This window comes from Notamacropus eugenii, chromosome 2, assembly GCF_028372415.1.
Source record: "Notamacropus eugenii isolate mMacEug1 chromosome 2, mMacEug1.pri_v2, whole genome shotgun sequence".
In the NCBI taxonomy this organism is placed as follows: Eukaryota; Metazoa; Chordata; class Mammalia; order Diprotodontia; family Macropodidae; genus Notamacropus; species Notamacropus eugenii.
Window position 1 is genome coordinate 331,905,439 of NC_092873.1, and position 12,722 is coordinate 331,918,160.

Sequence of the window (12,722 nt, forward strand, 5' to 3'; positions counted from 1 at the left end):
TTCTATCTTCTTACAGCTTATTGTTGTTCCTTTGTTTTCAAAGACAACCAGTGACATCACAGGGTGATGTCTTGACTCATGCATGAATTAAATTTAAGTAAGGCAAAGTTGCACAAAGTTGTCAGCTTCTCTCTTTCTTCCATAGTCATACAAGTTCAGGGGGAAGACAAAAATCAGGATGACTGGTGATGGCACTGGATGCAGTGGATAACTTTGGTGTCTTTGATGTCTGCCCAAACTTTAAGAGCTCCACCATGCTTGATTCAGCTGCCTTCATGGCCATTAGAACAAATTGTTCTCCTTTGCCCATTCCACTGGGGGAAGTCTTCACATGCTTGGAGTAGACATCTTTCTAACTCACCAATGGGTTTGAGGTCTCTCTGGAGGTCTAGCCTTCTGGGTGAGGGCTTGCCTGGCCTTTTTCAGGGCTGCTCATTCACCCTTGGTGTCCACCTTTCACTTAACTCTCATCTATGACTCTGAGAAACTGTAGCTCGGCCAGCAGTCACACTCCAGTAAAACCATTAGGCAGACAGGCTAATCCTAAACCTTCCTCCCCTTCCTTCCCAAACACTATGATCCTGTGACACCAGCCTACTTCATGCCCCTTGCACATGACACTTTGTCCTGGACCTTTGTTTTTGCCCTGACTGATTCCCATACCTGGCATACTCTCCTTTATCACTTTCATCTTGTAGTTTCCTTGGCTTCCTTTAAAACTCAGTTCAAGGTCCACCTTCTGTGTGAGTCCCTTTCCAGTTTTTCCTTAGTTTCTAGTGCCTTCCTTTCTGAGATTACTTTCTTGTGTACATCTTGTGACTATTTAGTTTTTGATATATTGTCTTCCCCATTAGAATTTGAGCTCCTTGAATGTAAGGACTGTTTTTAAATTTTTCTTTGTATCTCCAGAGTTTAATATGATGTTTGGCACATAGTAAGCACTTAGTAAATGCTTGTTGAATGACTAAGTTTATGAAGCCAGTCCACGGATCAGCAACATTTTTAGACCAGAATATTCTCTTAGTAATGTCTATGGGTACTGGTAGGTGATCCTGGGAATAGATGGGGAAAAGGAACAAAGAGAGGAAAAAGGAAGTAAGAACTTATAAGAAGGTAGATGGAGAGATAAAAGATACAGAGAAAGAAAAGAAAAAATAGTAATAGGTAGAAAATGGCTTTGTGTTTTCAATAAAGATCACAATAATAATATAATATCTAATATATGTATAGTATTTTACAGTTCACAAGGTAAACTGCATTTCAACAGCTATTTTTGGCAAGTAATACAATAATTCCTATACTATTCATTTCACAGATGAGGAAACTAAGGCTCAGATAGATGATGTGACTTGTCCAGGGTTACAAGGAAAGTCTGTGGTAGCTCTGGAAATCAAACCCAGGCATTCTAGCTCCAATTTCACTATCCCATACACCAACAATGATTTCAGTTACCATAGGAACACCTATGCCACATAGGTGGTCAATCCTATTCTGGAGTGTACATATTCTAATGTATATGACTTGGTCAAGTTCTCATATTTAGCTTAGGTGGAAGATGTATTTAAGAAGGCATAATCTGTTCATTTTTGTCAGGAATAATGTGAGCATGAACATTGTACTCAGGTGTGTGGCTCATGAGTAGTGATCAAAGACTTGATGTGATAAGGAGGAGTCAATGGATTTGAAGTCAGGGGATCTGGTTTTGAATCCCAGCTTTCTAGTGATTTTGGGGGAAGTCATTTAATGTCTCTGAGTCAGTTTATTCATTGTAAAATACAGAAAAAAATCTGCCTTAACTATTGAATAAGGAATGAGTATTGTAAATCATGTAGCATCATGCACTAAAACATTAATATTATCATGATTATTTCAAGATACTGTTTTATGTTTGTCTACCATCCCTCACCTATACAATCCCACTTTCATAACCTCATTTAACAGAAAATGAGATTTCTCTCCATGGAATGACCTTACCCTTCAAGTCTTTTCTTGTTTCAGTTTTATTGAGGTGAATTCCTTCTTTCTGAGTTTTTGAGTCACCTGCAGCCTTTGGGTTTCCTTCAGTGGCCAGCATAAGATTCCCCTTCTGACCATCAATTAGTGGGTAGTATTCAGTCACATCCTTTCCCTTCCTGTTCTCATTCCACTTGTCAAAATGATCTCTAAACATAAAGAGTTCCAGGGGAGCATGATATTCAGAGTGCTTCATTTACTTCCAAATGAATTCACGATATGGCGAAAGTCATATATGCCAACAATAAAATATTTAGTCTGAACCACAAATTACACAAAGATTTCCTTGTAAAGGAAATCTGAAGGCCTAGTCAGGGCTTTTCTGATTGAGAGGGTCATAAGAATACTTCTACTTTGTTTAGAGCAAATAATCAACTAGAGTACCATAGGTTTCAACCCTAAAGTACCAACAATTATTTCTGTAAAATTCATTAAGATCATAAGGAATAGTCTTGATAGGGATCTTCAGTCACAGTACTTGAGGATTTACATTGGGTAGATGAGAGGAATGTTCTGAGAGCAACCATTTCATGTATTATATTAGGGTTTTTTTCCAAGGTAGGCAGCATAAAGATGGATAATAGGGACTTAGGGTTGAGGAGGTTAAAAGTCAGAACAAAGATCCTCAGGTGCATCTTTTATTTTCCCATATATTAACCCCTAAAAGGAGAGGAGATTAGTCAATTTATGATGAGCTTACTGAACTGGTTAAAAGCAGAAAATCTGTAGACCATTCTCCTGTGGCTATGTCTGGGATTAGTTAAAAACCCCCAGCCACAGCATAGAATATAGAAGAGATGATGGCTTTGACTGAATACTTTGTGGTTAGTCCATCTGAAGAAACTCTAAATGAGGAACATCATTAGTTTGTTAAAAAAAAATTCTTTCTGGAAGTCTAAAAACTATAATACCAGAGGTGCCAACCAGTTGAAAACAGTTGAAAAAGCACTTTCTGCTTAGAAACAGGACAGTTCTTACCATGGCCCTATTTTGAAGTTAGTAGGTACACTAGGTCTGTACCGACAGTGTTCCAGCTCAAATGTTTCCAATATCTGAAAATGAAAAGCTGTACCATTTTTCATTTATGAGTTCAACAGAGGAAGACAGAATGGAAATTGGCAGTTTCTGAAACCTTAATGATTCTTTCTATATACAGGCTTTAACTTGCATAATTCATCTGTTATATGGTTGCTAGTAGCTAGAACACTGATTGGTATTTTTCAGGGGATAAAACTCTTAAGCTTATAAGAATGTCTGCTCATTAACCAACCACACAATTTCCTGGATTTTCCTAATGCTTTGTAACACCAGACTGAAAATGATCGACACATTGGGGAATTTTAACAAAACCAATGTTCAATAAATTTGGTAGTTTACATTCTAGAGTCCAAGGTCAGGATTTTGAAGTGTTTAATCAATTCTCTACTTCACTGGATTCAGTTGCCTGTAAGCCTTGCTATCCATAGTTATGGGAGAGCCATGAAAAAATCAAGCATGAACCCACAGGACCTAGTTAAGAGTCAGGTATGGTCAAGTTGAACCATTCTATTAAATAACTACTTTTTGGGGATTTGGGGATGTCTCTGTAAACTGTAATTTTGGCAGCTTAAAAAACAATGTTAATAAAAATCTGGTTAAAATAAGTTTTTAAAATCCTCTAGTTAAATCAGTATTGGGCTCTGTGAAGGCTCCCATCTGTTTTAAATTAACTGTGTTTATTCTTTCCATCCATTTCCTCCAGTTCAGTATAATCAGTTAGAAATGATTCTTCACGATCCTGAGAACACATTTAAAAAAAAGCTTAACTTTTTCTTCCTATAAATACATAGTTTTTGTTTTAAAAAAATCACAGACATTATTACTAAAAAAAAAAAAGGTGACTGGGAAAGTATGTCTATTTTTCCATCTTTCTCTTCTTTAGACATTTGAAATGCAACTTTATTATAATCTAAATGGAAAAGGAATGGAAATGACATAGGAAGAAAGAGTCATCAGTGAATCCTGTTATGGGATTGCAGCAATCTTGTATTTTGAAACTCAAGGAGGATGTAATTGCGGTCCAGAACAGCTACATTCTCATGTCCAAAATATGAGTTATATTTTTTAGAGTGCCACATTCATTCTGAAGTCCATTTATCTCTTTTAGCATCCCAAAGACAAAACACATGTTATGCTTAGCTATATAATAAAGTGAAAAACACTCTATACCACTGACATCACAGGACAGCTGCCTACAAAACCAGACCTCAGATGTTGGACTCTAGCTTGAGTCCTTATAAGATTTTCATTAAGGAGTACATCTGTCTGAGCCATCTTTACATCCTGCTCACAACATGCTGTCAGTTCTTCATCCATGACACTGGCTAGAATAAGATTAGTCATGGCAAGGAACACCAAATTAGAGCTTCCTACAAGTTTTCTACTAAACCAAAAAATGATTTCTCAAAGTTGTAGTTACTTTGTCTCAAATTTTATGCTAGTAGAGATTCTTCTTCCTTTGGAAGACGATGAATTTCACCCTTATCTTTTGGGTCCTTATTATCCATTTCTTGCTAATTGGGACTATAGAGATATTTTCATGTATTCATACTAGATCTCTGTGGTAGTTTTGTTATATTTTGTAAGAAATTCTCGATAGTACATAGAACATTATAATGACATACTGAGCTTGAATGTAATGATCATCTCTCAGACCCCTAATTTTCTTTTGGCAAACTGTATCCCATATATTGAATTTAATAAAACTTATCTTAGTATGGAACACATGTGAAAGATTTCAACATGAAGGGTGGCTAGATACTTTTTAAATTTACCAGTCAAATGAAGTTTTACAATTATGATTTGTTACCAAGTTGGAACTGAAGTTAGAGTTCTCTTTAGGTAGCCATCATGATGGTCCTCCTGGAAATATCTGTTTCCCTACTTGAATGTTGGAAATATGGCAGAAGTACAGTTGGAGTACTCAGAGACAAATGCACATGGACTGGCTCTTCTCATGAGAAGAATTTGTACAAAAAAAATTGAAGTTATCCTTGATGAATATTCGAAACAAACTAAAAGACTTTCACAAAGTGATATTTCACATCAGATATCATCTTTGCATTCACACCATTGACTGAAAGGTGCAGGGAAGACAAGATCCTACTGAATTTATTGTTTGTTGATGATAAAAAATTTAGTTTGGTATTATCTACTTTAAAAACTTTCTTCCAACAAGATTTCTTCTCTGCATATGTCAAAATCATATACAATTTCTTGTAAGTGTAACAATAGATAATTTCATTCAATGACTATTATCAAAAGCCAGTCTAAAGATAGTAAATAGATACCACCAAAGATGTCTTTCACTGTTGTGGAAAATGTGAAGCTCAGAGTACAAATGGAAGAAAGATTCTCTATTGATAGTGACCTCTTCTAGGTGTTGAGAGCACATTCTAAAATGTTTATTTGACTAGCTGTTTCTAAATATCAGTTATTTATACTTTTACATTGACAATGACATTGTGCATTTATCCTAGGTATAGACTAGTAGCGTTGGACTGGGGATAGATCTGCAGAAGTGAAGGTGAGCATCTGGTTAAGGAAATGTTACTTAAAATGCAGGCCTTGGGAATCAACTATGATTTATAATAATAAAAGAATAATAATAACATTTGAGGAAGGATGATGGGTGTGAAGATATGAAAAATGTTGAGAGACAAAATATAGTTAAAAAAGGGCTGGAGAAAAATCTACAATAAGCATCAACAACCCAAAGGTAGAGAAATCACTGTTTTGCTTTTGTTTTTTTTAAATTTGATCCTTACAGTACTATGTCACATCCGTCAGATTAGCTAACATGACAAAATAAGAAAATGACAAATGTTGGAGAAGATGTGGGAAAATTGGAACACATGCATTGTTGATGGAGTTGTGAACTGATTTAAGCATTCTGGAAAGCAATTTGGAACTATGCCCAAATGGTTATACAATGGTGCATACCCTTTGACCTAGCAATATTTCTAGGTCTGTACCCCAAAGTTATCACAAAAATGGGAAAAGGACCCACATGTACAAAAATATTCATAACAGCTTTTTTTGTAGTGGTTAAGAATTGAGAATTGAGGGAATACCCATCAACTGGGGAATGGCTGAACAAGTTGTGGTACATGAATGTAATGGAATACTAATTGTGCTATAAGAAATGATGAGCAGGCAGATTTCAGAAAAAGCTGGAAAGACTTATATGAACTGATGCTGAAGTAAAGTGAGCAGAACCAGGAGAATATTGCACACAGTAACAGCCACATTGTGCGATGACTAACTTTGTTGGACATAGCTCTTCTCAGCAATGCATGGATCTAAGACAACTCCAAAAGTCTCATAATGGAAAATGTTATCCAGATTCAGAGAAAGAACCTTGGAATCTTAGTGCAGATTGAAGCGTACTGTTTGCTCTCTCTCTCTCTCTCTCTCTTTCTTTTTTCTTGTGGTTCCTGCCATTGCTTCTAATTCTTCTTTACAACATGACTAATGAGAAAATATGTTTAAAAAAATTTAGGGCTCACTATTTGACCAAGCCTTTTTCTTGACTTGGAAAAATATTAAATGAGAAATGACAGTAATTTCTCTGCTGATAATAGGCAGAGCAAATGAGCCAGAAAATAATGAGAGAGAGAGAGAGAGAGAGAGAGAGAGAGAGACAGAGACAGAGACAGAGACAGAGAGAGACAGAGACAGAGAGACAGAGAGACAGAGAGATAGAGACAGAGACAGGGAGACAGAGACAGAGTGACAGAGAGTAAGACAGAGAGAGAAATTGAGATTTAGTAACCACCTTCTTATGGAAGACCCAGTCTAGGAAAAAGAGATAAGACACATACCCATATGAATAGTTAACCAGTCACACCCAGGAGATCCAGATCTATATTTAGTGATTTGGTGAAAGGCACCTTTAAAAGTGTACTTATGTAACTGGTGGGATTGGTAGAGGTAGATCTTGGGGCACTGACCCATGGGGGAAGAGAGCTCAGATACAGTCTCATAGGGAGACAAGGATTCTGCAGGGCTGGCCCTAGGGGAGGAGCAGAACAGAACTAGGAAAACCTGGATCAGTGAGAATCTTAATTGATGGACAGGTGCCAAGAGGAGGAAGCAAGACATCTGGTAGATTTTAGTTTAATTTTTCTTACTACTGAGTTTTTATGCCTGTAATGGTATACTAGTATATGCTGGTACTCTGGAACTGGGTCTTCTTGAAGTCAGTTTGTGTAGGAATGAAACCCAGAGTGAGTAGTAAACTCCATCTAAAGCTAGATATTTGATTGAGAATCAAAAAGTACTGTAAAAGAACATTGAAAAGAACTTTGAAGAAAGAATTCAACTGAGTCAAATTAACTCTTGGGGCAAGGGTCAGTCCCAAGGAAGGAGTCTGCTTATCACTTTTTCTTTGTACCCGTTAGACTGTGCAACATGGAATTCTTCCTCCTCATTTCACACTCATGACATCGTGCAGCAGAATCATATGGCAGAGTGCAGTGGAATAGAGTCCAAGTGTAAATTCAAGTAGAGTTGGTAAGAATCTAGCATCTGGAGCTGGAAGGCTCCAGAGCCAAGACACCTGCTAGTTCTAGGGGATGTGTGTTGAGATTTTTCAAAAATGCTTAGTAATAACATCAGGATTTCAAGTGAGACTGAAACTGAGATGGTAGAAACCACATCCAAGTATTGGCCCTATGCCCAGTAGAAGGTAGAGGGGACCCTGGAGAGTGACTGACGAAGAGGAGATGCCATACCCCATGAGAAGAAACACAAAGGTTTCATGAGAAGATATTGGAGGGTACAATGGGCCCAACAGGGTATAAGTTGCCTCTGCCAATGTCTTCCTTAACTGTATTCTTGTCTCCTTATGTCTGTTATGAGAATTCATTATTCTCACTGATGCTGTGTATATTTATGGAACAGTGAGTCTAAGGTTTATGGAAAAGATGTTTTATGGCTATCTTTTTCTTTACTTGACATTTCAATAAATACCTTTTTTACTTGGAGTTAATTGTGTTCCCTGAATTTTTGGGACTTGTGAGCTAAATAATTTTAGGACTGTGAACCCATAAAGTTGCTTTAACTTGGGATAGTTGTTCCCTGAGGGACTCAATCTGTGAGTATGAATTGCCAAGGTGTAATCCAAAGGGATGTTAAATAATATATACAAGCAAAAGGGATACTTCATAACAAATGAATCTGTCTAAAAATGGAATGGGCTAACTTGGGACATGGTTGTATTCCTTTCACTGGAGAGCTCCATACAGAGGCTGGGTATTCATCAGTGATTTCCTGTTTCAGGTACATATTGGGTTAAATGTCTAAGTTATCTTTCAGCTCTGACTTTTCATACCTAAAATAATGACTTTGAACTCAACATCCACGTTCCTGTAATCTATGATTCCATTATTAGTTAAGATTTCTGTAGCATTTCTTATTTACTTCAATAGGTAGCCACTTAACATTTCCCCCTCCCCCATTTTTTGATTGAGTACATTGTAGTATATCTGTGATTCTGTTTAGTGTTCTAGCAGATGTAATTTTTTAGGAAGCCTCAAGTGAATAGTTAGTGAATACACCACTAAAAACCCACTGTTACTAGTGCTCTAATCTGGAAAAAAAGACAATAAATACCAAAGTGTTGTTAATTTCTATAAATTATATAAATTTCTCCAAATATATTTGGAGAGTTGTATGATATAGTAGATAGAGATCTGGCCTCAAGGGTAAAAAGATGTGAGTTTTGACCCATGGTGTCATTGTGAACATAGGTAATTTTTAAAATGTCTTATCTCTTTAGTTGCAGAGCAGTTGATTATCTTCATTAATTGGAGAAATTTTATCACTAGAAGATTTCTACAGAACTGAAATCACAGGTTCAGATAAAACAAACAAACAGACCAAGAAGTAACAAATTTTTGGAGTCATTTGGAGAAGGATGTTATCTGAAAACCTGCAAGTTTGCCATGGTATAAGTAGTCATCACTTTGTCATTAAGAGTGATCCATTTCATTTAAAGTCATGCAACCTCTCTCAGGAAGTATTAGTTCTCTAAGAGGAGAGTTGAGATTCAGATGGGAGTTCTCTGCGAAGTCTTGCAAAGTAACATAGTTCTGTCTGTCAAAGCCTTGAAATAAAGTACAAAAAAGCCTAATGGAAACTGAATTGGGGGCAAGAAATTTGTCAAGGCTTCTACATCCTCTGACTGCTCAGATACTCTCTGGGCAATCAATAAATGTTTGCTTGTAATTCCCTCCATTAAGATCATCTCCATATCTTCATGATTCTTGGGAAGAATGGGTAAGGTTAGATAAAATGTACTTCATGAGTTGATAAGTCTTTTTTCATATGGCTAATCAATATGCCTGACTGGCTCTCTGACTAGGAAAGGTTATCTTGTGTTTGTCCCAAGTCAAAGAAAGGAAGAGCAATGAGTTGACAAGCCACAGGTAGTTGTGTTTCTACTAAGATAAGGAACCCTCCATTAAGGCACATAGGACATAATCTGGACCTTCTGAATTTTCCTGGGTAGGAACTCATTCCATTTCCCACTTTCTGGCTTTTGCCCATAACAACTTCTACCAATATTCCTCTTTGTTTTTTCTCTCTATTTACTCCCAATGAGGCCCTAGTCTTCATTAATATTTTAAGACAATTGTGATGGGCCTGTGAGAATATTGGAGTTAGGTTTTAGTGGATTCTGAGAACTCAATTTTGCTAGGGATCCACAGAAATAGTCACTGCAGCTCCCCATCCCCCACATCATCACCCAAATATTGTTCAGGAAAGTATTACCTGACAAAACCATATTTACCAGTGCATTTCCATCTTAGTATATTTTTAAAGGATTTTTAGGATTTATTAAGTACTCACTATGGGCAAGGCACTATGATAAATGCTGGGGTCACAAATAGAAGCAAAAAGAAAGATAATCTGTCCTTTAAGAGCTTCTATTATAATGGGGGAATACAACAGATATAGGGAAATGGTGGTCAGGGAGGGGTGGTTGGTCGGGAAAGTTATAGGAGTGATGAGTAGGGAAATTGAGGAGCATAGAGGGAATGTACTCAATCCAGGAATAGTGAGTGGGATGATTGATTTAATCATGGTTCATAATTCCAGAACTTGGTGGGGAGATTCCTTCAGTTTACAAGTAGATTGTAGACGAGATGGCTAGAAAGTAGGGAGTGAAGTAAAGTATGGCTGGGTTTTTTCAGAAAGTGTTCTAGGAAAGATGGTTGTCAGTCAGAAGTGGAAAAGTCCAACACAGAAATTTCTTAATGGTACTCTGATTTGGAAGCATAAATTAACCCTAGGTATTGCTTGCTTGTGACCAACAACTCTTCTCTTTCTGTATGGCCCTAATGAGTATTATTATAGGGACAACTTTCTAGAGCAATGGAGGTGACTTTCATCCACATATCACCAGGATTGTTATGTCTTGAATTTGAGCCTCGGGAACTCTAGGAAGAAAGGGAAAATGGAGAGAATCCTGTACTGATGAGGTGTGTGGAAGTGCAGAGCTCATTTGTGTTCCAGAAAGGGATGCCTTTTCTCTACCTATGCAACCTGTGTCCAGGGATTTTTGCGTGTTGTAGCTGCAGTGTAAGTAGCTGAAGAATGAACTGATGGAAGTTTGGGGTTGAGACCAAGGCATAGCAAACAAGAGCCTTATTTCTCTTTTTCTTGCTTTATAATTTATGGTCCCCTTCCTGCCTAGCATGGGGATGAAGAGACAGGAGGACAGCAAGCAGTGTCCCTCATAAATTTTCAGAAAAAAGTGGTTGGTGCTTATACTTGTGTTATTTTAATTTTTCAATTCTGATATCATTTCAAATTTTGATATTAAAAAAAAATTCTCAGAGGCCTTGGGAGCCATTGAATCTGCTTCCAGAGCTCTCAGCCTACAAACATTAAGAGGGTTGAACAACTAATTGATCAGAAGGAAGTCACTAGGGTCTTTTTGTTGGCAACGGGGGCAGGATTCTATTGCTTTGCCCATACCAACTCTGGGTCACAGTCCTGAATAGCACTCCCAGGGAAAGGAGGAGCACTAGAACAGCAGAGCTTGCAGGTCACAGTGAAACACAGACCATCATCAAAGTTCTGGGGAAGAAAAGAAGGCTTGTGATTGCTCACAGAGCAGAGCACAGGCCAGAAGAGTAAGCAAACACCTCTCCTTAGATCATACCACCTTGGAAGAACTGAAAGCTTACAAGTCTCTAGAAATATCTCTGAAAACACTTGCACAAAAACCCTAAAGCACCCTCTGCCCTGGAAACGGAGTCTCACTTTAACAAAGAGTTTAAAAGTCAAGAAATAGACTGGAAAAATAAACAAATAACAGAAAAAAATTTTGACCATAGAAAGTTACTATGGTGATAAGGAAGATCAAAACACATACTCAAGAAGATAACAAAGTCAAAGCTCCACATTTTCAGGAAAAATGTGAATTGGTCTTGGGCCACAGAAGGGGTCAAAAAGGATTTTTAAAATCAAGTAAGAGAGGTTGAGGAAAAACTCATTAGAGAAATGAGAGTGATCCAAGAAAATAATGGAAAAGGAGTCAACAGCTAGTTAAGGAGACACAAAAAATACTGAAGAAAATAACACCTTAAAAATAAACTAGATCATAATAGAAGAGGTACCAAAAAAAAAAAAAATAGTGAGAAGAATGCATTGAAAAACAGAATTAGCCAAATGAGAAAAGAGGTAAAAAAATTCACTGAAGAAAATAATTCCTTATCCCTAGCTTCTAGGATAAGAACTCACTGTTTGACAAAAATTTCTGGGAAAACTGGATAATAGTGTGGCAGAAACTGGGCATAGACTAATGCTTGCCACCATACACAAGAATAAATACATGACCTAGGTACAAAGGCTGATACTATAAACAAATTAGGGGAACAAGGGATAGTGTATATGTTAGAGTTATGGTGAATAGAGAAATTTATGACCAAACAAGAAATAGAGAACCTTATGAAGTGCAAAAAGGATAATTTTGATTCCATTAAATTGAAAAGTTTTTGCACAAACAAACCCAAAGTAATCAAGATTAGAAGGGAAGCAGAAAATTGGGAAATAATTTTTACAACTAGGGTCTGTGATCAAGGCCTCATTTCTAAGATATATAGAGAACTCAGTCAAATTTACAAGAATACAGGTCATTCCCCAATTGATAAATGGTCAAAGGATATGAACAGGCAGTCTTCAGAGGAAGAAATAAAAGCTATCTATAGTCACATAAAAATGTTCCAAATCACTGTTCATTAGAGAGATGCAAATCAAAACAACTCTTAGATACCACATCACACCTATTATATTGGCTAACATGACAAAGCAGGAAGATGATAAATGTTGGAGAAGATGAGGGAAAGTTGGAACACTAATTCGCTGTTGGTACAGCTTTGAGCTAATCCAACCATTATGGAGAGCAATTTGGAACTATGCCCAAAAGGCTGCAAAAATGTCCATACCTTTTGACCCAGCAATATCACTTCTAGGGCTGTATCCCAAAGAGATCATAAAAATGGGAAACAGTCCTACATGTCCAAAGATATTTATAGTAGTTCTTTTTGTGGTGGCCAAGAACTGGCAATCAAGGGAATGCCCATCAATTGAGGAATGACCGAACAAGTTGTGGCATATAAATGTAATGGAATACTATTGTGCTATAAGAAATGATGAAT

The 12,722-nt window shown here is 37.1% G+C and overlaps 1 protein-coding gene across 13 annotated transcripts in view; it reads right to left on the bottom strand.

The window, feature by feature from the left end:
* The window catches only part of LOC140528056 (cilia- and flagella-associated protein 337-like), a 165,045-nt gene that overhangs the window by 29,735 nt on the left and 122,588 nt on the right, over positions 1-12,722 (bottom strand). For all 13 annotated transcript variants that reach the window (XM_072645514.1, XM_072645515.1, XM_072645511.1 and 10 more), the window contains one exon: positions 1,975-2,162. In XM_072645514.1, the coding sequence (XP_072501615.1) occupies positions 1,975-2,162 (188 nt within the window). The remainder of the gene's footprint in view (positions 1-1,974; positions 2,163-12,722) is intronic.